Genomic DNA, 25,448 nt, shown 5'->3' on the forward strand with positions numbered 1-25,448 from the left:
TTGGCGGCCAGGCGTAGATCATCATGGCACTGCCGCGAACACTCCGCGTCACTCACCTCACCCGCAGCTGTAGTCAACAACACCAGTCGCGCAAACCCCGTTCCCTTCTCCACGCTCTCTACGCCTCTTTAATTATTAGCTTTGCTGGGAATGGGAGCGCCCTTGACGTCGGATACCGGGCTTTGTCGCGTTCTTAGTCTGACTGCGTTGCGCGCGTGAAGCAGCGTCATATCTCTTCACCCTTTCGAAGAAACAGAGCTCGTCTCTTGTGCACTCGCCATCAGCCATCGCCATGAGTTCGCAAACGATACAGCAGATGGAGTCCGCCCGGTCGCTCGCGTTAGGCGACGGTAGATACTATCCTACCATCATACCGGGCGTGCTCCCAATCATCGGCTACAGTGAAGACCAGAGCATCGAGATACAGCGATGGGGTGCCGACTTTCTAGCCGAGGCTTTTGCGTCGCCAACATGGCCACAAGACGTCAAGCAGAACAGCGCGCCCTCTGTGCTGGCGACCCTGAAAGCCTACCTCGACAATGTTGAAGACAAGAGCGTCATCAAGAGCGCCATCCAGGCCGCCGCCAGCGTGTACCCGCTTGTCTACAAACACATGTAAGTGACACCCCAGGCATCAGATAGAAGTCCCCATGTCAAATATGCCATGTGCATCTTGAGGTCCCCTTGCCAGATGCCCATGATTGCAGTTACACGAACCCGTTCTTATACTTGCATGTGTCAGTGTCTCCGACGCCAGCGATGCGCAGAAATGGCAGCTCATGGCCGGCATCAAATCCAACATCTTGCGACGAATGGACGCAGCTGCGCCCGGTGTGCGGATATGTTGCGTCAAGTTCCTCCAGCAAGTCGTCCTGGTGCAGACACCAGGCGTTACGGACCCTAGGGTAAATACTACACTCTATCCAACGTATAAACAGCCATCTGATCCCTCGCAGCGCGCCGATCCGAACGACATCTCCCTCTCCCTCGTATCTCGCGACCACCCCCTCATACCATACGCAAGCCTCGAGGCCGAAGGACACGGGCTGTTGGACAGGTTGCTGGACATCATACACGGAGATCACAGGTTAGATAGACAGTCGCAGACTGCTGGGACGCCTCTAACAGAGACTAGTGACGGCTTGCTTGTGACTGCGACACTCAACAGCTTGGGCATGTTAATCCACCGCCGCCCAAATGTTGTAAATAAGATCCTGAACAGTGTCTTCAATTTCAACCCTCTCAAGCTCGCCAATTCGCCCATGACGCCCAAGAACAAGGTCATCATGAAGTCGATTGAGCGTACAACAAGGGCATTGCTTGTGAACATCATAAAGAGGTATGTCTGCCTTGCTACATGATAGTACTGCTCATGCTCATAAACGTAGAAACGCCCCAGATAACCCCGTCAACGGACGGATACAGCAGTTCCTCGAACGCATGCATCGTACACGGGTTGAAGTGTTCGATGAATCTAACCGTAAACGTCCAGCACCGGTTGAGCCCACTGATGGTCTTGACCCGGCAAAGAGGCAACGCTTAGTCGCTGAACCTCCAAGTCGCACACCATCCGTCCAACCGCTACCGCCTGGTGAAGTGAGCTGGCGACAACTATACACACTGAATGCTGAGGGTAGCACTGCGAACTTTGATGTACAAAACTTCAGAGATCCCGAGCAATTGCTCAGGATAGTCGTGCCTGTTCTGCAGTCTGTGAACCCGCAAAAGCTCGAACAAGCCATCAACGTATGTGATGATCCCTGTCTGATTCCTACACCCCATGTTGCTCTGTACGCTCTAGAGCCGTATTGGACGTGTCAGCCGTTACCGTGCTAATTTCATATAGGCCGTTCGCGCTCGTTACCAGACACTCAAACAGACCGCACCAAGTCGCCCTGTACAACCCGCGCCGACCGCCGCCGCAGAAGACGAAGAGGAATACGAGCCTGACTTCGAACCCGAAGATGCTGAACAGCTCATCAACAAGCTCGATGGCATCCCCTCGAATCCCTTCCCCTCACAAGGCGGACCGTCAACCGCGTTAGCACCCTACAAGCTGCCTGAGGCACCTCCGTTGTCAGAACAGGATGTTCAGAAGTACGGTGACATGACCGTACATCGAGCCTTCGGCATGCTGAGCAGTGTAGATGAGACGCAGAAGAGCAAAGTCGCTAAAGGCGGCTTCAACCGACTTGCGGCCACAGACTACAACAGAGACGCCTGGGTTACTATACTCTCTCGGTTAGCTACACGAGCCAGCGCTGGCCTAGACGACCCGGAAGAAGGTATCAAAGATGAATACGCCGTCAAGAACGCCAAGGGCAATATGCACATCAGCGATGCGGTAAGGGACGGTCTCTACCAATACATACTGTACAACTGGAAGTCGCGCATCGACGTTGCCATCTCATGGCTCAACGAAGAATGGTACAACGACATGGTCCTCGCCGAGTCCGTCGAAGATATCGACACAAACGGTTCTTCCAACCACCACACATCACCAAAGCCACCAGGCAACTACCACCGCTGCGCCCTCCGCCTCATCGACGGCATCCTACCATACATTGAACATACCGACAAGATAATCATCCGCTTCCTTTCCGAGATCCCCGCCATCGACTACAGCATCCTCGTGCGCCTCAAGAAGATGGCAGAAGACCCCGAGCGCATCGATCTAGCGTGTAACACACTCCACTACCTGTATATGTTCCGTCCGCCTGTCCGTAAGATCGTCGTCGATATCCTGGCTGAGATGTGGACGGAGAACGAGAGGGCGAAACCTAGTGCGCAGAAATTGCTGGTTAGGTGGAGGCCTGAGGTGCTTGGCGAGGGCAGGAGTGTCAGTATGCCTACTATGGTCAAGAACGAGAGTAGTGCGGGTGCTGGTGGAGACGCGCAGGTGGTTAAGGAGAGTGCTAATGGTGCGTTGGAGGTCAAGGCTGTTTCGTAGATGGGTAGATGAGGAGATGAGGAGAGAGGAAACTGGGGTGGAGACGAAGGAAGGAGCACGCTATGGGTTTGGATTCGAGGCGTTCGTTTCATCATATGTATACCTATCGAGTTCATTCTAGGTTCGTGCTACGATAGGAAGTCGGAAGGAATGCACCATAGTAAGATAGGAGAAAAAGAGACGGCAAGCGAAGGGTCCGAAACAGAAGATATGCGTGGTTGCACGAAGATACCATACAGCCAATGTATAACATTCCAATTTGTCCAAGTCACGAATCCGCATTCATCCATTGGCACTTTTACTTTACGTCGTAGTGATCGTTTCTAAGCTAATACATCTCCATCGAAATCACATGTCCTCCCTCTAACAAACACACACCATCTACTCAATCTTCATCTTCTGAAACTGTTCAATACTCGCCTCCCAATTCCTGGCCTCCAACTCCGCAGTCCTCAGCTTCTCCTTCTCCTGCTCCTTGACCGCATCACTAACCTTCTGCTCCCACTCATCGTCCATAATCTTCTTCTGGCGCGTAATCGTCTCGTTGGCTTTAACGAGGCGGTCTTGGGCCTTGGTGATCTCCTTGTCGAGCTCAATGCGGCCCTTGACGTCGAGGTACGCGGTCGCGGATGTGCCGATTGTGTAGACGGCGCAGCCGGAGGGGATGGAGTCGGTGGGAGATAGGATCTTGATGTCTGCGACGGTTTTGCCGGCGAGAGAGCGGATGGAGGGGAGGGAGGTGGGTGTTGAGAGAATGGCGTGTGTGGCGTCGTCCAGGGACTTGATGTAGGTAGATGCGCCTTCCTTGATAGCGTATTCGGCGGTCAGGGAACGGAGACCCTTTGCGCTGTCAACGAGGAGCTCGTATTCGGCGTTTGCGGTCTCGTCTTCAAATTCGGGCTTGTACTGTGGGAAAGGTGCGATGGTGATGGAGGGGGTGGAGTCGCCTTGGCGGCGGGGGAGACGCTGCCATAGCTCCTCGGTGAGGAAGGGCATGAAGGGGTGGATCATGTTTAGTCCTCCCTCAATGGCGGTGTAGAGCGTCTGTTTCGCGCTTTCCTTCTGCTCTTCGCTACCCTCATCGAAAATGGCCTTGCTGTTCTCGATGTAGGTGTCGCAGAGGTAGACGTAGAAGTACTTGTAGGCAGCCTGGGTAGCCAGACTAAACTCTCGTGCCTCCAGGTGGTCGTTAATCTTCTTGGAAGCGACGTTAAGCTGGTGCAAAATGTACCGCTCAGGTAGCGATTCTGAGCCTCCCTTTGCGACCTGCTCCCGTGGTGTGAAATTGTCACCCAGACGTCCAATGACGTACTTTGTAGCCTGGTAGATCTTGTTGCAGAACCTCCGGTATCCGTGGATGACCTGAATATGTAGTCAGTATATACAACATTGAGAACACTATATGGAAATCACTTACGTTAACATCGAACGAGATGTCACCTCCTCCTGTGGTGTACCCAACAAGGGCCATGCGCAACGCATCAGCACCGCACTCGGGGATACCCTGAGGGAAGGCTGTCTTCTGGTACTTCTCCGCCTTGGTCAACTCCTTGGGGTCCAGGTTACCTGCGCGAAGCTGGTCATGTAGCTTCTGCAGAGTGATACCATCCATGATGTCAACAGGATCTACAACGTTACCCAGCGACTTGGACATCTTCCTGCCGTCAGAGTCACGGATGAGCGAATGGCAATAGACCTCCTTGAACGGAACCTTGCCGGTAAGGTACAGCGAGAGGAAGATCATCCTGGCAACCCAGAAGAAGAGAATGTCCCATCCGGTCTCGAGAACAGATGTGGGGAAGAGCTTCTCCAGATCGACAGTCTGGTTGGGCCAGCCGAGGGTGGAGAATGGCCACAGACCGGAAGAGAACCATGTGTCGAGAACGTCCTCATCCCGTGATAGCGTGAACTTCTTGCCAGGGAACTTCTTCTCGGCCTTGGCCCGCGCCTCCTCTTCTGTTCGGCCGGTGATCCAGAGCTCGTCCTCACTTCGGTCACCCGCTTGACCTTCGATTTCGACAAAGTACGCGGGAACCTGGTGGCCCCACCACAGCTGTCGGGACAGGCACCAATCTTGGATGTTGTTCATCCAGTGCATGTAGACCTTCTCGGAGGTGGCGGGCCTGATCTTGATATCGCCCTTCTCGACGGCTTCGATAGCGGGCTTGGCCAGGCTGTCCATCTTCATCCACCATTGCGGCTTCATTATGGGTTCGATGACGTCGCCAGATCTTGAGCAGATCGGGACCTTCATGGGGTTAGGCTCCGTCTTTACAAAGAGATCCGCCTTCTTCAGCGCATCGACAACGGTGTAGCGGACATCGAAGCGCTTGGCGCCTTCGAATTGACCAGCGTTCTTGTTCATAGTTCCGTTGTCGTTCAGAATGTTGATAAACTCAAGACCGTGCTTCTTTCCGAGGTTGAAATCGTTGGGGTCGTGTGCCGGAGTGAGCTTCACAGCTCCGGTACCAAACTCAGGGTCGACATAGTCGTCAGCGACGATAGGCATGAGACGGTCGATGAAGGGGTGACGAGCTTTCTTTCCTACGAGATGCTTGTAACGGTCGTCCTTGGGGTGGACAGCGATACCGGAGTCACCGAGCATTGTCTCGGGACGTGTTGTAGCGATCTCAATGAACTGGTCGGTACCTTCAATAGCGTACTTGAAATGAGTAAGGACACCGAACTCAACCATCCTCTCGTATCCAGGCACAGACAGCTTGGTAGGTCCAGCCAGATCCTTGTTGTCGACCTCCAGTGTACTGAGAGCCGTGTTGAGGGCCGTACACCAGTTGACCAACCTGTTACTGCGGTAGATCAGACCGTCCTCGTGTAGGCGCACAAAAGTCTCTGTAACAGCCTTTGAGCAGTTTTCATCCATGGTGAAAGCCTCGCGTGTCCAGTCAAACGATCCACCCATTCTGCGTAGAGTGTTGGTGAGATGCTGATGGTATTCCTCCTTCCACTCCATAGTCCGCTCAAGGAACTTTTGGCGGCCGAGGTCGTATCTGGTCTTGTTCTCCCTCCGCTTGAGCATCTTCTCGACGACGGATTGTGTAGCGATACCAGCGTGGTCGCAACCAGGCAGGTAGAGGGTGGTGTAACCCCTCATCCTATGCCACCGTATGAGGACATCCTGGAGACTTGTAGCGAGCGCGTGTCCACAGTGTAGCTTTCCGGTAACGTTGGGTGGCGGGATGGGAATGACGAAGTGGCCGGGTCCCTTGACGTCTCCGTTCTCGGCGAACTGAGGCTTGAAGAAGCCCTGGGAATCCCACCATGCATCCCATGCCGACTCGACGACCTTGGGTATGTATGCCTTTGTGTATGCGTCGTCTAGGGGTCGTAGCCTTTTCTTCTCGCCCTTGGGTGTCTCTTCGACGTATTCTGGTAGTTGCTCCTCCTCCTTGCCCTTCTTCTTCTTCTCTTTGGCTGGAGCGGCGGCATCTTTGGAGGCACCGGCGGCAGCTGCCTTCTTTGCCTTGAACTTTGCGTCCTTCTCGGCCTTCTTGCGCTCCTTTTCCAGTTCCTTGGCCGACTTCTCCTTCTTCTCTACGCCCTTGTCGTTCTCACGGCCGGGCGCATGTTGGCCGGTAGCCTCGTTCTCGGCAGCGCCAAGGATGTCCTTCTTGACGTCTGCGCTGAGTTCAGGCGGCGGCGCAGTGTTGGGCGTCGTCTTCTCGCCGGTCGAGTTGTGGGAGGACGCGTTGAGCGCCATGGTTGCGGTCGAGTAGTGGTGTTTGTGGGTGAGCACGCGCTCAGCGTGAAGCGGGGTGTAGGTTCGCGATAGGCTACGGATTGGCCGTCTCAATTGCAATCGGCGTCTGGCAAGGTGTTGAGAATCGAGGTTTCGTCTGCAGGCGGCGCGCAGTGTAGTGGGCGCGGTGCGGGGCAACATTAACAAAAAAGTGCCTGGGTGTGAGTCGTCCAAGTCCGGCCTGCGTCACCCCACATCCAGGAGCTCGGACGGACCCCGCCTACGACGACGAACCATTGTTGTATGCAGTCATCGAGCGATGAGCATGGCTCACAGTCATGACGGGAAACAGTCATTGCGAGATGATAGGAGCTCGCCGACATTATGTCGGCAGTGGCCGACGATGATTTACATATGATGAAAAGCAAGACACCAGGTGAGGTGCACAAGTCGAGTCAGAGATGGATGTGTCACAAAAAGAATCATCATTGACTACCGTGGGCATAAGACATTTCTAGCAAGAATGATTGTCCACCAACACCCCAATATGCATTGAGCCGATTGCTTGTTGAGCCTTGTTTGCTCCCATGCGCCTGCGATGTACCATTGCGCTCACCATCGCTTATACAAGAACGATACCTAGCACCTTGCCCTATGCACTGCCGCTCCGTGATTTGCGCCTTGTGCTTGTACGCCGGCACCTCAGTTGTGTCTCAAGCCAAAGAACTTGGAATGGATGAATGGGAGACCGAGTATTTCGTTGCTGTAACTTTTATGCTATTACATAAAGTCTAATTACGTGAATGGGTATCTCAATCATGCCGCGGCGCTGTTTTGCTGCGCAGCCTGTCGGACGGGCGCAAAGTAAGGATGTTGCATAGCCTCTTGGGCAGTCAGTCGGTCCTGATACATGTTAGTCTTTGACAATGCATCTTTACATATGACAAGACTTACCTGATGGTCGTATCGCAGCAGCTTGTCGAGGAAGTCAATCGCATCGTTGCTGACAAAGCGCTGGTTCTCGGCATTGATGAACGAGTGCCAAGGCTTCTTGGGATACCGACTAAGTATGTCGTCGTACTGGGCATCTAGTTCAATGTCGTACTTGTCGAGATAGTCAAACAGGTCTTCCGTTCCAAGCACCTTGGCAATCTTGACGAGCTGGTCAGAGTTGCTGTTGCCGTGGAAGAATGGTTCCCGCCTAAAGATCATCGAAGCGAACATGGCACCCAATGACCACATATCAAGCGAGTAGTCGTACTCTTGGAAGTCGACTAGTAGCTCGGGGCCCTTGAAGTAACGTGACGCGACGCGGACGTTGTATTCGGTTCCTGCATGGTAGAATTCCGCTAGACCCCAGTCGATGAGGCGCAACTACTACTCGTTAGCTATGCTCCTCTGCTCGGGGAGGATGTACCCACCTTCCGCTTTTCATGATCGATCATAACGTTATGAGGCTTGACATCACGGTGCATGATGCCTTTGCTGTGGCAGTAGTCGAGGGCCTTGAGCAGTTCGAAGATGTAGTATCGCACGTCGTAGTCCTGGAACTTGGGGTACAGACTCCGGAAGTCGGTATTGTTGACATATTCGAATATCAGCGAGGGTGTCTTGCTCTGTAGATTGTTAATCAGCTTCTCTCTCAAGCACGCGGTAGCGGTTGGGCCTCAGTACCCAGTCGCCAATCCAGTCGGAGCCGTCACTAACCTGGTTGTCGCGCACCACGTCCAACAGCGAGACGATGTTGGGGCCACCCGACAGATTCTGCAGGATCTTGATCTCACGCTTTATCTTCTTCTTCTTGACAGGCTTGAGGACCTTGATGACGCATTTCTGGTAGTTAACCACGTTGATGCCCTCAAAGACCTCCGAGTACTTTCCACGGCCGATCTTACGGACAACCTCGTAGTTCTCGAGAACGCCCCAGGAGATATTCACGGAGTCGTAGTCCCAGTATGACCGGGGCATGTTCGCGTTGACATCGGCGTAGACGCGAGCGAGGCTTGTAGCCCCGCTACTGTTGTTCAACGCCATTCGGGCAACAAAGCAGTTCTTCGGGAGATCTGTGATAGTCCACTCCGCGCGTTCTCCTGAGGTGAGATCAGTGAGATCTATGCGCCAAGGGCCTGTTGTATCGAGCGAGGGGTCGTGTAGTGGGGTGAAGAAGCGGAGGACGTCGGGACCCTGGGAGAAGAGGGCAAGGCCTGCAAGCGCACCAAGTACAGCGAGCGCAAGGAGTCGGTATGAAGGAAGGCACGGCAGAGGGCCGTCACGGCAGTCGCGATGGGCCTCTTGGTTGGGCGGGGGTGCCTGGGTGTCGGCGGTGGTGAGCTCTGGCTGCTCGTGTTGGTGGTGGAGGATGGCTTGTGGGCGTTAGACTAGTACCAGGCAAGGGCCAAGCTTTTCCGGCAGGCGGGCCCAGGTGCTGATGACGATCCCTTCTATCTCACTTACAATTATTTATCTTGCGCTGCCGCACTTCCCCCTCAACCCCTGCAGTAATCATTCTAGCTATTGCAGCCATGTTCCACGACCTTAATGTGCCCTGGACGGACGCGACGCGCGAGCTGCAGCGCACAGTAGCGTTTCTCGACGAATGTGAGCTCTTTGGGTTGTAGTTGAATGCGCCGGCGGTGGACTGACGCGGTGCAGTAGGATACGACGTTGTTGCTCTCACGCACACCTATTCGGGAAAACTGCCGACTGATATAGTACGTCGAGGAAGCGGCGGCCCTTTCACCTTCTACTTTTCAATCACTAATGCGTTGCTCAACCAGAGTTCACCTGTACCCACAAAACTCCCCTTTCCAGTTCCTCCGCGCATGCGCATTGTACGACGCTGCAACATCTTCCTGACCGACTCGGCCTCCAACTTCCGCATACCCCAACTCCAGCAGCAATATGACCTCGTGGCTGCGCGACCGACCGACGATCGCACCCTCCAGCAAGCATGTCAGAGTCTGGACGTAGACATAATTTCACTCGACCTGACTAGGCGGTTCGAGTCCCACTTCAAGTTCCCTACGCTGGGGACAGCTATATCCCGTGGTATTAAGATTGAGATATGCTACAGCCAGGGTATCATGTCAAGCGATCCCGCCGCAAAGCGCAACCTGATTAGCAATGCGACACAGCTCATACGCGTGACCCGCGGTCGGGGCCTCATCTTTAGTTCAGAAGCGAAGAGCGTGCTAGGCATACGCGCACCAAGCGATGTCATCAACCTGGCTTCTGTTTGGGGACTCGGCACAGAGAGAGGGAAAGACGGTCTTACAAAGGAGCCCAGGAGCGTAGTCGAGTATGCGCGACTGAAGCGCCAGAGCTTCAAGGGCATCATAGATATTGTCTATGGTGGTGAGAAACCAGCGCAGAGCTCTGCGGCCGGGGGCAAAGACAAACAAGGCCACAAGGGGAAAGCAAACAAGAACCAGAACGGCAAGCGGCCAGGCGAGAGCTTAGAGGGCACTCCCCTGCACGAGACCAAGGCGGAAAAGCCAATCTCGAAGCGCCAGCAAGCCAAGAACAAAAAGGCAAAAGTACAGGAGGGAGGTGAAGAAGTGACAGGATCTTGAAGAAGGAGCATTATGACTCTATCCAAACAGACGGCAGATGATACCCATAGACACGAGCAGCAATGCACAAGAACAGTCATACCCACACCTTTGTATTCTCCTCAACATTACTACCTCACAGGAACACTCAATGTTCAACTGCTACAATCAACTATATAACATAGAAACTAACAAAAGATAGACCATTGATGTTGTGGAATCTGAGATATCTACCACCACCACACCGCCGCCTGGACCTCCGGCGTCGGCTTCACTAACCTCCTTCCGAGATTCACCGTAACACGACTCTGTAGTGCAACAGTGCTGATATCGAAGGGAAGGGGCTCTTCAGCGGGCGTAGGCGCAGGCGCGCCGGCTGCGACTTGGCTCTGAGCCTGTGCGCTTGTTGTTGCTCTTGGAGAGGGAGAGGAAGAAGTTGCTGATGCAAGCGATACCTCGACAGATGGTGTGACACTTGCAGATGCAGATGCTGATGTCGCAGACGCTGAAGAAGCAGAAGCAGAAGCAGAAGCAGAAGCAGATCCACTAGCCATCATAGTAACACCCGCTCCGGCCGCACTCGTCGTAGTTCCTGCGACAAGGCCAGGCCGAGTCAGTGTAGCCGAGTCGATAGCTACGGTGCTGCTTGAGCTGGTCGAAGCAGCCTGCTGTGCTCCAGGGGGTGGCGAACCCCCAGCTTCAACCGTTACCGCACTGCCCACGACAGTTTGCATGGTACTCTGACTCATTGTTGGCGCGCTGCTCATGGATCCTAGTTGGAAGGGCTGGGCCTGTGGTGCGGACATGGGGAAAGATCCAGCAGGACACAAGCAAGCGCAGTTACACTGAGAAGCTGCTGTAGCGGCGGCTGCGCCACCGGATCCTGCGACGACAGTGACTGCAGCCGCGGCTTTTGTAGTTGTTGTAGCTCCCGCAAGGCCGGCGGCGGTTCCATTGCTTCCTTCGCCAGCGACAACAGTGACCGCAGCTGCTGCCCCACCTGAGGATGCAGTGCCGTTCGTTCCAGATCCTGAGCCAGCGACAACTGTAACTGCGGCTGCTGCTCCACCTCCACCAGAAGCGCTGGCAACTCCAGCAGTACTGTTTCCATCGGCTTTGACTGTGACTGCCATGCCCACTGCAGTTGTTGTCGTTGCAGCAAGGCCTCCGGCCGTAAGTTTGGCCGAGTCGATTGCTGCAGTACTGGCAGAAGTGGAGTTTGAGGCACCTTGAGCGCCAGCTGCGAGCTCTGATCCGGCCGATACGGTCACGGCAGCTGCAGGTGCCATGGCGGCTGCTGAACCCTTCGGTAGCGTTAGCGATGTACAGAATAGAACATAACTCAATAACGTACCGTAGAGTTCTTGTTTTCCGCTAGACTGGCCGTCGGCATAGGCTCAGCAGCGGGCATAGCGGCCCCCTTAGCACCCATGCTGCTGGAGTTTCCAGCAGCCATACCTCCCACCTGGGAAGGCGCATTCGTCCAGGGAATAGGGGTCACTTTTGGCAAAGCTGACTTCCCAGCAGGGAAAACTGTCTTCGCCGCCTTTGACGAAGCGGGAGCCTCTGCTGGTTTCTCAACGGCGGCGGATGATGCTGACGCAGTTGCTACCACTGGTGTCTCGACAGCAGCTTTGGAGGATGCAGCTGGTGCCTTTTCGGCAGCTGATGATGAAGCGGATGCTTCTCCTTTCGCTGGAGACGATGCCGGTGCTGCCTCTGCCGGTGCTTCCACCTTAGCCGAAGACGTCGTAGTCGGGGCCTCCGCTCCTGCCGGTGATGAAGCAGGTGCTTCAGCTGGTGCTTTTGCGGCGGTTGATGATGAAACAGCAGTTGCTTCTCCGGCAGCTGATGAGGATGCTGATGTCGCTTCAGCTGGGACGGATGGCAATGCTGCTGCTGGGGCTTCTCCAGCGGGTGGCGTCGCTTTGGCTGCTCCCTGCGGCGCTGCTTCGACCAGCGTTGCTGCAATCTCCTGGCCATTGGGTTGAGTGACGATAGTCTGAACTATCTGAATAGTCTGAAAGTTACTACCATTTTGTGGTGCTCCAGACGGGGATGGTAGTTGACCTTGTCCATTCGGTGCGAGTTGGTTCGCAAGATCTCCAGCAATATCGGCGCTGCCACTCTGACCAGAACCGGGTTTGGGAGCCAGCTGGTTTGCAAGATCCCCAGCGATGTCGCTCGACTTGATGTCTCCTCCTGCTCCTTCGATAGCACCCTGTGACGTTCCTTGCGCACCACTCTGGCCCTGCGGCTGCGGCGTGCTGGTTTGGTTCCTCGATGGACTCTGCTTTTGCCCATTAAGCCCAATGAGAATGTCGCCAACGGTCGTAGAGCCCCCACCAGCGATCTGATTTGCGAGGTCTCCACCAACATCACCCGAAGTGATGTCTCCGTTCCCACTCCTTTGGCCTTGTCCTTGCCCTTGCGCGAGCCCATTCAATAAGGCGTTTGCGTCCAGGCCGTTTTGTGCAAACCTGGCGGCGATATTTCCATTGTCCAGTGCACTGGCGAGTGCTCCTGTATCCCGTCGTTGCCAGTCGAGTCCCGAAACCAAGTTGTCGATACGTCTGCCCGAGACTTCGGTTCGTATGTTAGTATTGTGAAGGTCAAGTACTGCCTGAGTGACCGTCTAAACATAGTCAGTGAAGAGTTTCTACAGGCAAACGGCATACATACTGCACCGATGAGCAGCAGGGCTGGCACCCAGGACGACCGAGTTCTTGTCATGGCGATATCTCTGATGAAGCGAAAACCAGGAACGATGGAAAAGAGAATTAGTAATTAGTACATCAACAGTCCAGCTGGAATAGAATCGAAGGCGATGTCGCAGACATGCAGAACCGCTCAGTACCTGCACAGCAGAAGACCGAAGAGTTGAAGATGGAACGGAAACGTGTGGACACACAATAGAAACAGGTAGTCCGGATGCAAACGAATGTAAGCTTCCGATAGTGCGAGAGCGTGCCAAACCGTTCAAAGGTTCATGACTGAGGCGGAAACTATCCTACTTAACGGGTCCGACATGGCAGCCCCGCTCAGCATGTTTCTAACCGTGTGGTGCTGGTTTCGAGCCTTCGCGGCTACTCGAACCGTGTTCAGGTGCGTCTCAAGGGTCGGAACGATGTTCCTCAAATGGAGTCCCAGCGCGCAGTAGTGCAGCCGGTGATGGCATTGTCGGGTCAACCTAACCATCAAGGTTTGTTGCAGACTAGTAAGGTGCGATCCATGATCGACAGGCCCACGAACAGCGACTTTGATGGTAGTCAAGCTTCACGATCGTCTGGCCAGCCGCTATGGTGATGAAGTCTGACACGCGGTGTGCGCGAGGCGATGGGGTTCACACTGGAAGCGTTTCACTCTGTGGAACATGGCGTATTCTTCCTTCCGCTCGTGCATGAACGGAATCGATCTTCCATTACCGATTTATTTCCGCTCAATTGCCCGTGCGATAGAAAAGGCTTATGAATCGCGACGCTGCAAAGTCGCGTTGTTCTGTGAAGCATGCGTACCTAGGTAGGGCTGGTGATCGCGGGAGAAAGTCGTGCCTAGTAATCGTGGCTTGGCGACCGATGACGTGCGTCATTACCCTGGGCCTGACGCTTGCAGCCCCTGGGGCCAACTTCCATCGCAAAGAATACGATTCTCGCTCGTCGGAGTCGGCCAAATTCTGCCAGCGCAGCGTGGAATGTTCGGCTTCCGTAGGTAGCGACGTAGCTGTCAGATCTAGGCTTCTGTATATGTAGGCGGAGCTCTGCTGTCAAGGTTCGCGCACACAACAGCAGCACCGTCCAAAGGTCATCATGGCCGCCATACACGTCCTCGATGACTATTATCTTGCCATCACCTTCCTCGTCACTGTTGCGTACCAGCTGATCGGCTTTGCGATTGCCTTTTCGTTCAAGTTCGACAAACTTACCGACTTCGCCGGCGGCACCAATTTCATCCTTCTTGCCATTATCACGCTCTCGTGTAGCGAAAACCGAGGCGATGCGCGCAATATTGTCGTTTCGTTGTTCATCATGCTATGGGCGGCAAGATTGAGCGGCTTCCTCCTTTTCAGAATTCTCAAGACTGGCAAAGATGATCGCTTCGACGACAAGAGGGACAAGTTCTGGTCGTTCCTCGGATTCTGGGTATTGTGAGTAGCTACAGACGTCAGCTGGATGTTGTTGCTGATGGATTACAGTCAAATGTTCTGGGTCTGGACTGTATCCATGCCGGTCACTATCCTGAACTCGCCAAAAGTTACCCGGTTCAATCAGCCAGACTTTGGAACAGGATGTGACATCGCTGGCATTATCCTATGGTCAATCGGGTTCATCATGGAGAGTGTTTCCGACGTCCAAAAGTACAGGTTCCGTACTGCTCACGGTAGCGATGGCGCCGTATGCAATGTTGGTTTCTTTGCCTGGACGCGCCACCCAAATTACTTCGGCGAGATAATTATTCAATTCGGTAGGTGTTGTTCATTGAGATTCTTTGGACCGAAACTGATTATGACAGGTATCTTCACGATCGCTGTATCCCCGGCTGCAAACAACTACGTCTCGGGCGGTGCATATGATGCACTGTACGCTTCTATTCTCGGTCCATTCTTCCTGACTCTCCTACTCATGTTCGTATCCGGCCTTACGCTGCAGGAACGACCTGGCGCAAAGAAGAGATACGAGAAAGGCAACCGATGGCCCGAGTACGAGCAATACCTCCACCGGACGAGCATTCTCATCCCTTTCCCGCCACAGCTATACGCCAAGATGCCCGTCATTCTAAAGAGAACCATCTTCCTCGAGTTCCCAATCTATGTCTTTGATCCGGCCAAGCATGCAGACCAAGACAAAGTGCAAGCTAGAAACGCGGAAGAAGGTCAAACCAGACCAAGTGATGAGCAAGGCCTCAGATCTTGAAGTATCAGATGTTCGATATGATGATACTCCTTTACCGATTTTCAACTTTTGTACAACCACGATACAGTTAGAGCGCTTCGTACCGCATAATCGTAATTCAAGCCTCTTCAAAAAAGGCATGCCCAAATTAAGACTTGTATTTGATTGTGTAAACTCCTCGCGAGGCTATCAAAACTCTACGCCTAGGGTAATAAACCATAAGCCGGTTTCTAGAGTGTGTGTTGTGTATATGATGTGTATAACGACGCAATCTGATACCACGCGTGGCCCGCTCACTGCCCCTGCGTTAGGGGGGGCAAGAGCTACAAGACTACAGATCCCAGCAATCCTCGTGCAGCGCATCTCTCGCCAAAGCTTCCACCGACCTCCGAGCAAGCCGTGTCCATGTCGGCGATGACATGTGAGAATGCAATCACCAGGTCGAACAGTGGGATACAGCTCGCTTAGTCAGTCGCTGGGCGAATCAATCCACCCGGCCTTATCGCGCGAACACTGAAGATCACCTCACGCCATCGCATAAACCACACCCACGGAACAATGAGAAGAGTCAAAACCATCGAAATTTGTACCTCATGCTCGCATCTTTCCTTGGCTCATCCTCTTAGTTGGACGACTAGCAGCCATGAGCCTGCTGGCGCCTGTTTTCAACTCGGGAACGACTTCCATCCCGCGTCGCCAATCGATTAGAGCACCTGGAGATGCGATTGCGTCATTGCGTCACTCTGAGATGGCCTGTTTGTAGGACTGCATGAGTGAATATAAGAGCCTGAAAACGCGCTTCGCCCTGCCGTTCGACCATCCTAGCCTATCCTACATCCTTGACACCAATCCTTTGTCATCTCAACAAGACGACATTTGTTTCCCCAATAATTGCGAAAGCTAAACCATCAGAATGACTACTACCCCGATTCACTCAACTGGCCGTGGAGGTACACTTTACAAGATACTCCAATATGCAACAGGAAAAGCTAATCGCTGATGCAGGCGCCGGCAACATTGGTCCCGATACCAATGTCTACACTGATGGAGGCATGGTTCGCGAAGGCGTGCAAGGCGAATCTCTCGATGGAGAGTTCTCCACTGGCCGTGGGGGAGCTGGCAACATTGGAAAGTCGCCTCGCGTTGGGCCGCAGTCTGACGAAGGTCGTCGCTCAGTAGACATGGTTCCTGAGATCAACCAGCGTAACGCGCAGGAAGAGTTCCACACCGGCGTACGTCGTATAATATGAGTTATTCCGAGTTCGACTGACACGACTACAGCGAGGTGGAGCCGGAAACGTCTACAAGGAGAAGCACGGCGGCCACAGCCAATCACCTGATCGCAAGGGATTGGGCGACAAGGTCAAGGAAGTACTTCATTTGGACAAGAAGAAGGAGCATGAGCCTTCTCCTTTGGCGCAGAATACGACTACAAACTAGATATGATACCCAAGTCAAGCGACTTTCCTGGAGGACTGGTAGTGGTATGAGCGTTGGACATCGATGATACCTCAGGCTATGGTCTCTGACTATGAGACAGCCTTATTTTCCATTTGGTAATTAATAGACACAGACACTCTTTCAACCATGTCCCTAAGTTTTGTATGATCTTCCTAGATTGATGTCTGCATTGTGCCTGACTATGGTGGGATGAACACTAGCGCGGACCACGTGGGGTAGTCGCGATCGCAAGTCGCGTCATTGGGCTCCAGAAAATCCACCAAACTTCACACCTCGACGACACCTTTGCGCAACATCACAATGAGTTCCAACGAACATGATGCCGAGGCCCTCGTGCGCTCCGATGACCCAAGTCACCCCGCGAATCACATCTGCACGCTCTGCGCAAAGTTTTACAGCTTGGGCTGGGTACGATGATCTCCAGGCGTCGGGAGGACGCGGACGAAGACACGATCGAGTGATGGCTAACACGGAGATTCCGCCAGGTGACGGGCACTGGCGGAGGAACAAGCATACGCCATGAAGACAAGATTTACATTGCGCCCAGCGGCGTACAGAAAGAGCTCATGAAGCCTACCGATATGTTTGTTATGGACTTCAACAGCAAGGAGTACTTGAGGAGACCACAGGTATATCGCGCGATGCCGGACCATGGGAAACAAGCTAAGACAGTGCTAGGTCCTCAAACCCTCAGCGTGCACGCCTCTCTTCCTTGCGGCCTTCGAACGCGGCGCTGGCTGCTGCATCCACACACACTCGCAATGGGCCGTCCTCGTGACCCTCCTCGTTGAGCGCGATTTCGGAAAAGACGCATGCTTTGAGATCGAAGAGATTGAACAGATCAAGGGCATACCGAAAGGAAGAGGGAAGCAGGGTAACCTAGGTTACTATGACCGTCTACGTATACCCATAATCGAGAACACCGCGCACGAGGAGGATTTGAGGGAGAGCTTGGAGGAGGCGATGGAGAAATACCCCGATTCGTACGCGATTCTTGTCAAGAGACACGGCATCTACGTGTGGGGAGATAACGTACACAAGGCGAAGACGCAGTGCGAGAGTATCGATTATATTCTTCAGCTGGCAGTGGAGATGAAGAAGCTGGGTCTGCCATGGACGAAGTGAAGAGACGGAGATACTCTGGGCGGACTTGGACGTAAGTGGAAGGGCAAGTATATGAGGACTTAAGAGAAGTCCTTAGCTGTCATATCTTTCCCAATCGTTCCGCCTTCGATCTCCTGCATCAACCAAAGATTTACAGTGATATCTTCAGTGTTTTAACATGAAACTATCGAGTCCTGCCCTCACAGTCTCTACCAAGTAGGTCCTACTCACGGAACGCAACTTCGACTCCCTCTTCGTGAAACGGCGCCCACGAAACTTGAGTATTAAAACTATGTTTTCCCTGAATCCCATTCGCATGATACGAACACGCAATCACGATCTTACGTAGGTTAGGAAATGTTGTCAGTAAATCAGGAACCACCAGTCGTACTACGCTCCGCGGATCCTCTTCCATAAGATTGCAGTAGTACTGATAGGAGGTTTGAGTCATTTCAACATCCACCAGCGCGTTGCGAAAGATCATGGTTGATGTAAGTTGGGGCACGTTTCCGAGTGGAAGTTACGGTTTGGAGAGGGTGCTTGTGACCCTGCGCAGATGCAAGGGGTTAAAAAAGCTGTATCTGGGAGAGCTTAGGGGCCTATGGGCCAGCAGCAAGGAGTTCGCTCGTGTGAAAGAAGCGAAAGTTGCGGCGGCGAGGGGCCAGAAGTGTGATATTAAGGTGATTTTTGCGTAGCCACATTCACTCGAGGACCTCAAGTGAATGTAGCACTGGTTAGGGAGACAGGCCAATCGTTTTGGCTGCGTTCGTTGAGGTGAGCCTCACTGCAGCAATCACGATATCACCCCGTGTATTCTAATAGATTAGGATGTCGGGTGAATTGGTGGCATTGCACGTGTAGGCCAAATGTTTCTTTTGCGTGTTAATATGCCAATCTTCTACCCTTTTACCTTCCGCAAATACGCGCCTATACCTTGATCGTCGACCACTATGCTAATAGATTCAACTAAGGAAATCAACTGCCAAGAAGCTTCCATGGAGCTTTCAGGAGGACTTCATGACATGGACCGACCAAGCACTTCGCATGCGGAGAGAGTGCGTCGGTAAGTTCAAGAGTTCACACTTCCGCTATATCTTACTTACAATCTGACAGAACTCAATTGAACCAGGCAAACTCTCCTCTTCTCCTTCTGCCACCAGAGCTTCGTGACATCATATACGAGTATGTATTGCGTATCGAAAGGATAGAGGTGATAGCAATAGCGAAGAGAGATTGAGCCGGGATCAAGCAAGATCCCCTTGCCCTTCTTCGAAGCTACTCGCAGATCCACGCAGGGATCGTTATGCTGCCTTACACTCTCAATGTCTTTACTATGAAGGGTTAGATAGGACATTTCAATTCATGGAAGCTGCTTGATCATGTCGGCCAGAAGCAACTACAGGTCATTGAAAGGATGCAACTCAAGACATGTCGGGGAAGTATAGTCCTAGGGATAGAGAACAATCTCGCCCGTTTCAAGGGCTTGGAATTCATTGAAGTATGGGATGGCCATAGTAGATGGAACGGGGATCTGATCCGACGGATACATATGTGTTTGCCAGGCGTTGTTATTCCTAAGAGTAAGGCGGTTCGCTGGAAACCGCGGAGAGGAGGTGGGGAAACTACCTAGGGAAGTTAGACATCGAGTATTTGCGATACTCGTAGTGCCTGAGCGACTGGGGCCAAGTAACAATTTACTCAAGAGACACATATCTTGATCTATGACTCGACAAATCGGATGAAATAAAAGTAGATTCATAGATATGCGATAGATATGAGGATGAATCTGCACAATATCGTGGCGCAAATGACTTTCGCGACAACCCTTGTTAGCTACGCATTATATCATCAATCCTGGCGTGCGCTAACCAATGTCAATATTCCTGCGCGGATGTTGCCCATGCATCTAACATCCATCTACGAAGCCAGAGAACATGCCTCGCTGATCGCAAAGGTGTATCTCTCTTGCGTTACTATGATGCACACTGTTCGAAAAGTATGAGTTGAAGTTTCATAGCTTCCAAGGTTCACAGAAAGACCGGTTCGCCATTACCACACCTGCTACTGGCCTACCATCCTTGCGCCTCTATGGCTTCACAACAGATGGTATTGGTTCAACTTATAATGTTACCCGGTGAGTCTTGTTGGTCTTTTCATGGCCGGATGCAGTCCTGCAGGTGAGTCACCTCTATTGCGTTCCTGGTTCTCCCAACCAGCGCGAACCACTAGTGAGTATATCGAATGTAATCATCCACAAAATCCCAGGAGAGGAAGAGTCACATCAAGCTATATAAGATTTATTGAGGCCGCCCTACTACAATCATCACTCATGCCCTGTATGCTACCTGCATCCTCAAATATGTCGACAAGCAGCTCTACCCAGTGAATTGAATCTCCATGGATGCCTACGACCGGAGCAGAGAACACCTACTCGACGCAGTTACAATCTCCACTATTCCACATACCTCGAGAACTTCGCGACGAAATCTACGAACGCTATGCAGATGCCAGGCGATCGTACGACTACAACAAGGAGACGAATCAGTTGCACTATATAGATGAGTGTGCGCGAACAGAGAATCTCGGGCTGATGGTGACTTGTAAGATCGCCGCCGAAGAGATGAAACAAGTCGCTTTCCAGAAAGCCGAGTTTAGTACACGGTGCTCTGCGTACGACATTCCGGAATTCATGGGGCTACGCTCAAAGGCGGCTCGACTCCACTACAGTAAGTTGGACGGCCACTATCACCATCTGGAAGTCTTGCTAATAGAGTACCGTCATCTAGTGATGAAGATGATTCAAACGTAGAGGCAACGTATGTTAGTCTGTGTCGCTGAATTGTTGAAAGCCTCAGATTTTGCCGACATCGAGGCGCGTTATCCAGAAATGGGTATATTCCTTAGTGACGAACTACCACAAGCAGTTGCTTAGCAAAATGACCTTCTGAGACTTTCGATGACTCGTATTCGGGGGGATGATGCCCTCTACCAAGCATGTATCGACGCTCTACTGTTTGCCCTAGTCGGCGCAAAAAGTCGCAATCTTGAGAAGTTTGCGCGGCTGACGAGCAGAGTTTTCGGCAAAGGACTGTGTCCCATCGGGAATTCCGTGGGAGACCATGACCAGCACAATCTCTTCTACGACGGATCGCTGAGTGAAGTACTTTCATGGACATCTGACTCATGGCGGATACTGGGAGAGGAGTACATATCGCGGTTGGAAGCTCTGCTCTGTCAGATTCAGGTTCCACCTTGCGAGCCACCTCAACCCATGTGTTCTGACCTCGACCACCAATTTATGAGGAACACGAGGTGCTACTTCTCTGCTGCAGCTGTAGCGAATGATTACTGTAAGCAATTCTTTTCCTACTGCGATCCATACATTCGCTGGTATTTCAGTCGCATACAACTCTCATACCTGACATAGAAAGCTTACCTCTGTTAAATAGGCTGCTCACGACGTATTTGCTTGGACGTTGCGTGTGTGAAGTTGCAACTTCGAGCCGTACAAGTGATCTTGTGCAACAGCTTTGCTAACTCGTTCATCAGTACACGGACTTCCGCCAAAGCAGTGGTGCAATCTTCGCAAACTCGTCTTGAAAGAAGATCGCATGTCTCTGCTTGGTCCTGCCTGTCATGTGCGAGGACTGATACCGTTCTGCAATAGCAACCCGGCTCTTCGCGTTGAACGTCATATTGCGCTCTTGAGCAACGTGCTTCCGCAAGGATACTACCTAGGCAGTATGAATCCATACATACTGGGTTCTAGCTTCGTCTTTCCTTTCATTCCGTGGATCAAGGAGACTCTGTCGCTATCCACATATGACATGCCCCCCAACGCGTTTCAACTCATCATAGACGGAAGTACGAAGGAAGCGATCCATTCTTTTGAGCTCATCAAGTATGCTGCAGCTATACAGGAAGCTATGTTGATGCAAGCGCAACTCAATGGCGTGCAACCTACGACCTGGCTCCAAGATCCCCGCACATACGACAGGTTCCCATTGCCGTGGCACTTGCCAGCAGATTTCCCTGAAACGGTTCGCAGTATAAAAAACGACACATCGAACATAAGATTCATGGGACCTGTAGGTAGTTTATGGGATCCTGACACCATGTTTGTTGAGAGGAAAGACTGGGTGGAGACAGATTGGTTGAAGGAGTGGGATGACAAGATTGGGCTTGGCGCTGTAGATTCTACCTTCTACCAGGATGTCAAAGCTTGGTACGAGCTCTAGCTAGCAGAACTTTTGCGGCATCCTGAACAATATGGGGATTAAACGCAGCAGCAGATGCGCCAACATATAATGAAACTGCGGTGGTCCTTCATCTACAGCCTTGCCACCCCCCTCCCCTCCAACAAACCCTCAATAGTCTCCCTCCACACCTCCGCGGCCTCAGCACTAATAGCATTAAGATCATAGCTAACACCAAACCCTACAATACCCTCCGCACTAGTCGAGCTGCCAACCAAAAACTCATTCTCCCTCGCTCTAACCCCAATCTTCACATCGCGGAAGTCCGCGGCGAAGTCCTTCTCCCCCAGATTCTGAACATCGTATGTGCCGCGCTTGAAGAACGCAGCTAGAGGGCCGATGGACGAGACGCCACATGTCGCTCCGAAACCTGCTGTACTGGGTGCCAAAGAACCTTGAGGGTTTTGGAATGAAGGTGAACGACGCGAGGGCGGGAGTTTTGCTTCGACGCGTTCGATTTGCGCGATGTAGCCTGTTGCGAGGAGCCGGCCTGGTGAACCTTTGTCTAGTATACCTGCTGTACTCGTCTTTCCTTTTCCCTTGAGACGTTTTTGGTAGACTCTCAACTCGCGGTTCGCGTGCTTTGCTACTAGCCTGAAGCGTCCTTCTACGGGTAGGTCGGAGGATAAGAAGGGCATTACTATGCCCTCGCTAAAGGCGAGCATGCATGAGTCTGGTGGTGGTGGGTTTACGAAGAAGGCGCGGGGGTTTAGGGGGAAGGATGCTGTGAAGGGAGGGTGGTTGGTTGATGGAGAATGCTTTTCGTGGATGGCCATCATTGCTAGACCAGCGAGAGCGAAACAGCCAGCTCCTATGCTGACGTTTGCAGAGCGGCATAGGGATATCAGACGTGCTGAGGCCGCAGGCGAGAGCGATGCGGCAACATGGCCGCAGGACATTGGAGGGCGGCTTGAGGGACTGTAGTCGAAGATCTCAGCGAACTTGGGCTCGAGTGGTACAGGCTCTTCTAGCCTCTTCTCTCTCCGCAGTGGATTTGTAAAGGTAGGTGGTAGTCCTCCTTTCTTCACGTGTCTCAGCACCCTGATCAGCGCCCAGAACCAGCGCTGTCTCGCTTTGTTGCCTGCGATTGGTGGGTACAGATCTTCTTGAGCGGCTGGTAGGACTATTTTGATCTTTTCTGGCATACGGAGGGACTCGATGTCTGTTAAGATGTCCTGAGATGGCTGGTTGAGGATGCGGATGAAATGGCTGAACCAACTGTACGCCGAGAGACCATCGGATATCTGATGCGCAATCACGATGAGGAAGCGCAGCTCATATGTTCCGTCTGGGAGCTGTCGCAGAGGTAAAACATGCAATTTCGATAGACATTTTGTGGGTTCGATGATGCGGGTTACGTTGTAGGCGTGGTGGTACAACTCCTTGTCGTTAACTTCCTCGTATGATTCTTCGATCCAAACAATGCTCTTCTCGACATCTTGAATAGCAGAATCTTGGGAATCGGGTACATCGACGGCGAAACCTCGCCTTCCTGTTTCCTGGTCGTCGTTCACTCGAGCCAGGAGTAGTGGGTGCTGGAGGCGAAGAGAAGTCCAGGCAAGCACTATCCTGCGCCTCAGCTCTGTTTTGAAGAACTTGTGTTGGATTGCCAATGTGAAGAGGGCGGTCATGTCTACGGCATGATTAGTTGCGTTCCAACGACATTTGAAGTGACGAGTAGACATTTCTTTGGGCCATTGAGAAATGAGCGTGCATCATTGTGAGAGATACTACATACCTGCCCGACCACCGTAATATGCGCCATCCGAGTCAAAAGAAGTCTCGACTAGCCCAAGCGGACGCTTGAACAACCAGGTGCCATCTGCATTGTCTGATAGCTTCCACTCGGCATAGTTTGTTGCGTATTTGTCCAACCAGTGGCCTTGCTCATGGTGTTGGGGTGTCATCACACTGTCCAGTTATTCAGTTCCAGTAAGACGATGGTCATGCAAAGGTTTTTCGCCACTTCTCAGGTGCGAACAATTGGAAGCACGGGCGTGTGTAAAGGATCAAAAAAGCGTATCAAGACGCGCACAATATATACAGGTTAAGATGTGATGGGGTCAGAAGTCGGAATCGGAGTGACCATGAGATTGTGAAATGAGCGGGTCGGCCAGGTCCGCTCGAGTCATGGATGTTGGTCGCTAAGATCGCGTCATTGCTACGACGACCCGTTGATGCTACATCACACTCTGATCATATACGCTGTTTTACATTGACACACTCTAACACATTAATAGTGTCTATTCTAATGGTAGCATGCAATTATGAGAACCCTTACAACGATAAAGCTCCTCCTTATGGCGCCGTGTATGTTTCTTCACGGACTGGGTATCGCCAACGCAACAATTTGATCAATCACCCCATCCTACCACAGTCTTCTAGACTACATCCTCCATCTCGTCCTCGCCCTCTGAATCGCCATCACCCGGACCCTCTGGCGCAGCTGCCTCTGCTTGCTTACTAGTATCGCGTTGGTTGTCGAAGACGGCCTGCCGCTTCCAGTTGCTCGCAAAGGGCCCAGACTTGACAAGCAGCGCAATGTCGCCAAGCACCTCCTTGAGATACTGTTCTGGTTGTTTTGTGCGCTGCTTGATAGCTTTCATCGGCCAGTACTGGTATTCGTCGAACAGCTGATGCAGCACGTCGATGAGGTCGGAGCGAGCCATACGAGCCGCCTTGTTCTGTTGTGACTTGGCCTTGGTCGTAGGCTTGATGAAGTTCTTGAAGCGGTTATTGAGGGTGATGGAGTTGTTGACGTCGGACACTTCGGTGTCTTTCGTGATAATGGTGGTGGTGTAGGAGCCTTGAATGGCTTGCTTGATGCGCGCGGCGCTGAAGTCCTTGAACTCCTTAGTTTCGAGAGGGTTCGCATTGTATTGCCTTGTCGCGTGGCCGACGAGGGCAGTCTGTTTGGGGATCGCCTTCTTGTACTTGCTCCGCTTCTGGACGCGCGCATTCGGATCTTGCACACCACCACCAAAGCCTCCATGCCCTCTCCCATAGCCAAAGCCTTGTCCCTTGAACCCTGGCAGATCCTTCTCTGTAAAGATGTATGTGTTGCCCAGTTGCGCTTCGGAAGCGGCTGCAGGATCGAGCTGGAAGGCAGAAGGCAAGTTGGACTTTGCGCGCCAACGATCGTCGAGGAAGACCCGCATAGGCTTGTCCTTGTCGATGCCGCTCGTGGTCGCAAACGCGAGGACTTCCCCAATCTGAATCTGATCATTGTCGTTCCCGTCGGCAACGTTTTCCCATTTGGACACTGCCTCGTAGAGCCAGTCCGGAATGCGCGTGAGCCAGACATCCTGCTCAGGATTGTCCTTGTTTATGCTCATCTCGCCGGTGTCCTCGTAGAAGTCATCGTCCATGAAACCTATGTCGCCTTCCGCCTTGATGCTGGGTTCTGCCTTGATGCCGTTCATGGTAGCGAAGGTGTGTTGCTGCCTGGGATGCGTTGGTGGTGATGATGAAAGATCGACTGACTGGGGCGCGCTCTTCCGCGACGCGCTTCCGCACTAGCGTGCCAAGCCCTTATCGATA

The 25,448-nt window shown here is 52.7% G+C and overlaps 11 protein-coding genes across 11 annotated transcripts; 6 read left to right on the plus strand and 5 right to left on the minus strand.

Annotated features, from left to right (window-relative positions):
• Positions 1–55: 55 nt before the first annotated feature.
• Positions 56–3,201, plus strand: BKA58DRAFT_378604 (uncharacterized protein). Its single transcript, XM_046169720.1, has 5 exons — positions 56–615; positions 743–905; positions 957–1,339; positions 1,389–1,746; positions 1,847–3,201. The coding sequence occupies exons 1-5, from the start codon at positions 293–295 to the stop codon at positions 2,948–2,950; spliced, it is 2,331 nt and encodes a 776-aa protein (XP_046029910.1). The 5' UTR covers positions 56–292; the 3' UTR covers positions 2,951–3,201.
• Positions 3,202–3,331: 130 nt separating this feature from the next.
• BKA58DRAFT_409407 (tRNA synthetases class I-domain-containing protein) lies at positions 3,332–6,668 on the minus strand (the record flags this gene model as incomplete). Its single annotated transcript, XM_046172149.1, has 2 exons — positions 3,332–4,312; positions 4,368–6,668. The coding sequence occupies 2 exons, from the start codon at positions 6,666–6,668 to the stop codon at positions 3,332–3,334; spliced, it is 3,282 nt and encodes a 1,093-aa protein (XP_046029911.1).
• A 437-nt stretch (positions 6,669–7,105) lies between these two features.
• Positions 7,106–9,171, minus strand: BKA58DRAFT_427586 (kinase-like domain-containing protein; the record flags this gene model as incomplete). Its single annotated transcript, XM_046172988.1, has 5 exons — positions 7,106–7,550; positions 7,602–8,021; positions 8,069–8,263; positions 8,322–9,010; positions 9,102–9,171. The coding sequence occupies 5 exons, from the start codon at positions 9,169–9,171 to the stop codon at positions 7,464–7,466; spliced, it is 1,461 nt and encodes a 486-aa protein (XP_046029912.1). The 3' UTR covers positions 7,106–7,463.
• On the plus strand, positions 9,102–10,308 carry BKA58DRAFT_378610 (ribonuclease P/MRP 30 subunit). The gene is made up of 3 exons (XM_046169721.1): positions 9,102–9,245; positions 9,303–9,358; positions 9,425–10,308. The coding sequence occupies exon 3, from the start codon at positions 9,470–9,472 to the stop codon at positions 10,217–10,219; it is 750 nt and encodes a 249-aa protein (XP_046029913.1). The 5' UTR covers positions 9,102–9,245; positions 9,303–9,358; positions 9,425–9,469; the 3' UTR covers positions 10,220–10,308.
• Positions 10,309–10,323: 15 nt separating this feature from the next.
• Positions 10,324–13,054, minus strand: BKA58DRAFT_109450 (uncharacterized protein). The gene is made up of 3 exons (XM_046163884.1): positions 12,881–13,054; positions 11,553–12,833; positions 10,324–11,502 (listed from the first exon to the last, which is right to left on the minus strand). Exons 1-3 carry the CDS (start codon positions 12,929–12,931, stop codon positions 10,429–10,431), a joined length of 2,406 nt encoding a protein of 801 aa, XP_046029914.1. The 5' UTR covers positions 12,932–13,054; the 3' UTR covers positions 10,324–10,428.
• Positions 13,055–13,685: 631 nt separating this feature from the next.
• On the plus strand, positions 13,686–15,511 carry BKA58DRAFT_378613 (uncharacterized protein). Its single transcript, XM_046169722.1, has 3 exons — positions 13,686–14,342; positions 14,391–14,659; positions 14,708–15,511. The coding sequence occupies exons 1-3, from the start codon at positions 14,005–14,007 to the stop codon at positions 15,106–15,108; spliced, it is 1,008 nt and encodes a 335-aa protein (XP_046029915.1). The 5' UTR covers positions 13,686–14,004; the 3' UTR covers positions 15,109–15,511.
• A 4-nt stretch (positions 15,512–15,515) lies between these two features.
• BKA58DRAFT_378615 (uncharacterized protein) lies at positions 15,516–16,672 on the plus strand. The gene is made up of 3 exons (XM_046169723.1): positions 15,516–16,037; positions 16,093–16,319; positions 16,369–16,672. The coding sequence occupies exons 1-3, from the start codon at positions 16,001–16,003 to the stop codon at positions 16,525–16,527; spliced, it is 423 nt and encodes a 140-aa protein (XP_046029916.1). The 5' UTR covers positions 15,516–16,000; the 3' UTR covers positions 16,528–16,672.
• A 138-nt stretch (positions 16,673–16,810) lies between these two features.
• Positions 16,811–17,827, plus strand: BKA58DRAFT_109596 (Methylthioribulose-1-phosphate dehydratase). The gene is made up of 3 exons (XM_046163885.1): positions 16,811–16,956; positions 17,034–17,177; positions 17,227–17,827. Exons 1-3 carry the CDS (start codon positions 16,849–16,851, stop codon positions 17,671–17,673), a joined length of 699 nt encoding a protein of 232 aa, XP_046029917.1. The 5' UTR covers positions 16,811–16,848; the 3' UTR covers positions 17,674–17,827.
• Positions 17,828–20,038: 2,211 nt separating this feature from the next.
• Positions 20,039–21,890, plus strand: BKA58DRAFT_453302 (uncharacterized protein; the record flags this gene model as incomplete). The annotated part of the gene is made up of 3 exons (XM_046174464.1): positions 20,039–20,378; positions 20,676–21,002; positions 21,202–21,890. The coding sequence occupies exons 1-3, from the start codon at positions 20,054–20,056 to the stop codon at positions 21,888–21,890; spliced, it is 1,341 nt and encodes a 446-aa protein (XP_046029918.1). The 5' UTR covers positions 20,039–20,053.
• A 46-nt stretch (positions 21,891–21,936) lies between these two features.
• Positions 21,937–24,083, minus strand: BKA58DRAFT_109609 (uncharacterized protein). The gene is made up of 2 exons (XM_046163886.1): positions 23,647–24,083; positions 21,937–23,541 (listed from the first exon to the last, which is right to left on the minus strand). Exons 1-2 carry the CDS (start codon positions 23,813–23,815, stop codon positions 21,983–21,985), a joined length of 1,728 nt encoding a protein of 575 aa, XP_046029919.1. The 5' UTR covers positions 23,816–24,083; the 3' UTR covers positions 21,937–21,982.
• Positions 23,971–25,364, minus strand: BKA58DRAFT_333592 (transcription initiation factor IIF, beta subunit). The gene has a single exon (XM_046168205.1). The coding sequence runs from the start codon at positions 25,328–25,330 to the stop codon at positions 24,290–24,292; it is 1,041 nt and encodes a 346-aa protein (XP_046029920.1). The 5' UTR covers positions 25,331–25,364; the 3' UTR covers positions 23,971–24,289.
• Positions 25,365–25,448: the final 84 nt, after the last annotated feature.

The sequence above is a fragment of the Alternaria rosae genome (genome assembly GCF_020736505.1).
Source record: "Alternaria rosae strain MPI-PUGE-AT-0040 chromosome Unknown BKA58scaffold_2, whole genome shotgun sequence".
In the NCBI taxonomy this organism is placed as follows: domain Eukaryota; kingdom Fungi; phylum Ascomycota; class Dothideomycetes; order Pleosporales; family Pleosporaceae; genus Alternaria; species Alternaria rosae.

What these genes read in the sequence shown, in the direction of transcription:
- BKA58DRAFT_378604 (XM_046169720.1), top strand. Translation starts at nt 293, where the DNA reads ATGAGTTCGCAAACGATACAGCAGATGGAGTCCGCCCGGTCGCTCGCG. An exon ending in CAGGCGTTACGGACCCTAGG is followed by an intron (nt 906 to 956) that starts GTAAATACTACA and finishes GATCCCTCGCAG; the next exon opens with CGCGCCGATCCGAACGACAT. An exon ending in AGCTCGAACAAGCCATCAAC is followed by an intron (nt 1,747 to 1,846) that starts GTATGTGATGAT and finishes AATTTCATATAG; the next exon opens with GCCGTTCGCGCTCGTTACCA.
- BKA58DRAFT_378615 (XM_046169723.1), top strand. Translation starts at nt 16,001, where the DNA reads ATGACTACTACCCCGATTCACTCAACTGGCCGTGGAG. An exon ending in TCACTCAACTGGCCGTGGAG is followed by an intron (nt 16,038 to 16,092) that starts GTACACTTTACA and finishes TCGCTGATGCAG; the next exon opens with GCGCCGGCAACATTGGTCCC. An exon ending in AGGAAGAGTTCCACACCGGC is followed by an intron (nt 16,320 to 16,368) that starts GTACGTCGTATA and finishes ACACGACTACAG; the next exon opens with CGAGGTGGAGCCGGAAACGT.
- BKA58DRAFT_109450 (XM_046163884.1), bottom strand. Translation starts at nt 12,931, where the DNA reads ATGACAAGAACTCGGTCGTCCTGGGTGCCAGCCCTGCTGCTCATCGGT. An exon ending in CCCTGCTGCTCATCGGTGCA is followed by an intron (nt 12,834 to 12,880) that starts GTATGTATGCCG and finishes GACTATGTTTAG; the next exon opens with ACGGTCACTCAGGCAGTACT. An exon ending in CGGAAAACAAGAACTCTACG is followed by an intron (nt 11,503 to 11,552) that starts GTACGTTATTGA and finishes ACGCTACCGAAG; the next exon opens with GGTTCAGCAGCCGCCATGGC.
- BKA58DRAFT_109596 (XM_046163885.1), top strand. Translation starts at nt 16,849, where the DNA reads ATGAGTTCCAACGAACATGATGCCGAGGCCCTCGTGCGCTCCGATGAC. An exon ending in AGTTTTACAGCTTGGGCTGG is followed by an intron (nt 16,957 to 17,033) that starts GTACGATGATCT and finishes AGATTCCGCCAG; the next exon opens with GTGACGGGCACTGGCGGAGG. An exon ending in AGTACTTGAGGAGACCACAG is followed by an intron (nt 17,178 to 17,226) that starts GTATATCGCGCG and finishes AGACAGTGCTAG; the next exon opens with GTCCTCAAACCCTCAGCGTG.
- BKA58DRAFT_333592 (XM_046168205.1), bottom strand. Translation starts at nt 25,330, where the DNA reads ATGAACGGCATCAAGGCAGAACCCAGCATCAAGGCGGAAGGCGACATA.
- BKA58DRAFT_109609 (XM_046163886.1), bottom strand. Translation starts at nt 23,815, where the DNA reads ATGACACCCCAACACCATGAGCAAGGCCACTGGTTGGACAAATACGCA. An exon ending in ATATTACGGTGGTCGGGCAG is followed by an intron (nt 23,542 to 23,646) that starts GTATGTAGTATC and finishes ATCATGCCGTAG; the next exon opens with ACATGACCGCCCTCTTCACA.
- BKA58DRAFT_378613 (XM_046169722.1), top strand. Translation starts at nt 14,005, where the DNA reads ATGGCCGCCATACACGTCCTCGATGACTATTATCTTGCCATCACCTTC. An exon ending in TTCCTCGGATTCTGGGTATT is followed by an intron (nt 14,343 to 14,390) that starts GTGAGTAGCTAC and finishes GATGGATTACAG; the next exon opens with TCAAATGTTCTGGGTCTGGA. An exon ending in CGAGATAATTATTCAATTCG is followed by an intron (nt 14,660 to 14,707) that starts GTAGGTGTTGTT and finishes TGATTATGACAG; the next exon opens with GTATCTTCACGATCGCTGTA.
- BKA58DRAFT_378610 (XM_046169721.1), top strand. Translation starts at nt 9,470, where the DNA reads ATGCGCATTGTACGACGCTGCAACATCTTCCTGACCGACTCGGCCTCC.